The sequence below is a fragment of the Triticum dicoccoides genome, chromosome 3A, assembly GCF_002162155.2.
Source record: "Triticum dicoccoides isolate Atlit2015 ecotype Zavitan chromosome 3A, WEW_v2.0, whole genome shotgun sequence".
NCBI classification, from domain to species: Eukaryota; Viridiplantae; Streptophyta; class Magnoliopsida; order Poales; family Poaceae; genus Triticum; species Triticum dicoccoides.
In genome coordinates this window covers 8,408,689-8,410,636 of record NC_041384.1, presented here as the reverse complement: position 1 = coordinate 8,410,636, position 1,948 = coordinate 8,408,689, and the positions used below count along the sequence as shown (strand labels likewise).

General features: G+C 60.3%; 1 protein-coding gene across 1 annotated transcript; it reads left to right on the top strand.

Annotated features, from left to right (window-relative positions):
* The first annotated feature begins 277 nt into the window (after positions 1–277).
* LOC119266597 (peptidyl-prolyl cis-trans isomerase CYP26-2, chloroplastic-like) lies at positions 278–1,546 on the top strand. Its single transcript, XM_037547829.1, has 2 exons — positions 278–1,140; positions 1,257–1,546. Exons 1-2 carry the CDS (start codon positions 359–361, stop codon positions 1,360–1,362), a joined length of 888 nt encoding a protein of 295 aa, XP_037403726.1. The 5' UTR covers positions 278–358; the 3' UTR covers positions 1,363–1,546.
* Positions 1,547–1,948: the final 402 nt, after the last annotated feature.

Below are 1,948 nucleotides of genomic sequence, written 5' to 3'. Positions count from 1 at the left end.
CGTGTGGGTCTTTTTTTTTTTTCTATGATCGGAGTGAGAAAGAAGACGACATGGAAAGAGGACATGAGGATCAGATCTAACAGCTACCAGATGGCTAAATCGTACGCTTGAAGGCCGATCGGCCCAAATTTGGGGCGGCGCGCCGGCGCCTAGCACTGCCCCTTAGACCAATATTATTTACATGGCTAAGATAATCTAAAGTTCCCCTTTTCTATGCATATACTAGTGGAGTATCTGCATGCCTGGTTTATTCAGCCTATGCAAATGCAGACCATACACTTGAGATAGCAAATGGATTTGGGTCCTCATCCAGACGCGGCAAGGGCGGCGTCCACTCCATCCCGCAGCAGCAGCAGCCATGTCGCATCGGATCCTCAACACCTCCAAGCCCACGCTGCCGCCGGCGCCGCCGCCTCAGCTGATCCACCACCCGCCCCAGCAACCGACAGCACCGAAGCTCGGCCGCCGTGCCGCCGCGGTCGCGGTCGCCATCGCGGCCTCGCCGGCACTCCTCGGCGCCGTCTCCCCGTCCGCCCGGGCGCAGGAAGCGGCAGCAGCAGCAGCGTCGGCACCCTGCATCGACGAGCTGCCGATCACGGCCAAGGCGTTCCTGGACGTGTCCATCGGCGGCGAGCCGGCGGGCCGCATCACGGTGGGCCTGTTCGGCGACGCGGCGCCGGCCGGCGCGGCCCGGTTCCTGTCGCTCGCCACGGGCGTCGGGTACCGGCGCAAGGAGTTCGTGAAGGTGGTGCCGGGCTACGTGCAGCACGCCGGCGTGGTCCCCTACCCGGTCATCCCCGCGGTGACCGACCGGCTGGCCGCCGAGATGGAGGCCGCGCGCGCGCGGTGCGTTGGCGGCGGCGCGATGAACGCGGCGGGGGCGGTGTCGATCGTGGTGCGGGACCCGAGCCTGCCGCCGCCGAAGCCGAAGCTGGTGGCGCGGGGTGGGCGGCTGAAGATCGAGGAGGAGCAGGTGGGCGTGGTGCCCAACGGCACCGAGTTCGTGATCGCCACCAGGGACTCCCCCGAGCTGGACGCGTCGGCGCTGGTGGTGGGCCGCGTCGTTGCCGGCATGGACGTCGTCGGCAGGATCGCCGCCGTGGCCACCGTCAAGGACAACACCGGCTCGGCCTACTTCAAGTCAGTGCTACGCTAGCTCTCGCTCTTTCTTGCCGCAAGCAAAATTCACCGGCCTTCTTCTGTCCAAGAAGAAGACTGCATCTTTTTTACGATCGAGAACGAATGTGATTTTGCAGGGTGGCGAAGCTGATCGGGGACAAGAGAGCGGTGGTCGCAGAGCGAGGGTTCAACCGCCCCTACACCAAGATCCTAGTAACCAACTGTGGAGTCCTTGAGCAGTAGTAGTAGTAGTGGAATAAGAAAGATATATATACTTGAGATTCATGCATGGCTTTCTTTCCCTTTTCATTCTTTCCTGTCGTCCACATTGCAACCAGTCTTAGATCATCCAAAGGCGTCCAAGGACAGTGAATTTGTTGCAAAATGGAGTCGAGTTTTGTTGTTTGAAAAGGAAAGGTTAAACCTCCGGGCTTCTAGATCCACTAATGCATGCAACTATATTATTATTCTCACTAGAAGGGAGAAACAGCCGGAGGGGAGGAAGAAGCTCGCTGGCAGGCTACCCCATCATCTATCTTAGGGTGGGGGGTTGGGGCGGCAGCACGACGGTGGTGCAAGTTCGCCGGAGAAAAAACCAGTCCCTGCCGAGGCTAGAGGAATGGCCAGGGGCGGCGGCAGCATGATGGTGGGAGGAGGTTGAGGGGAGGGCGAGGAGGTGAGGCAACGCGGGAGCACCGCCGGCCGCCGGCGGTTCGGCCGGTGGTTGTGGAAGAAGAAGAATCATGGGCTGGAGGTAGATGAACAGGAAAACTGTTCAGAGGTGGAAGAAAGCTATACCCCGTTGCATCTACATCCGAAGGCCGAAAAT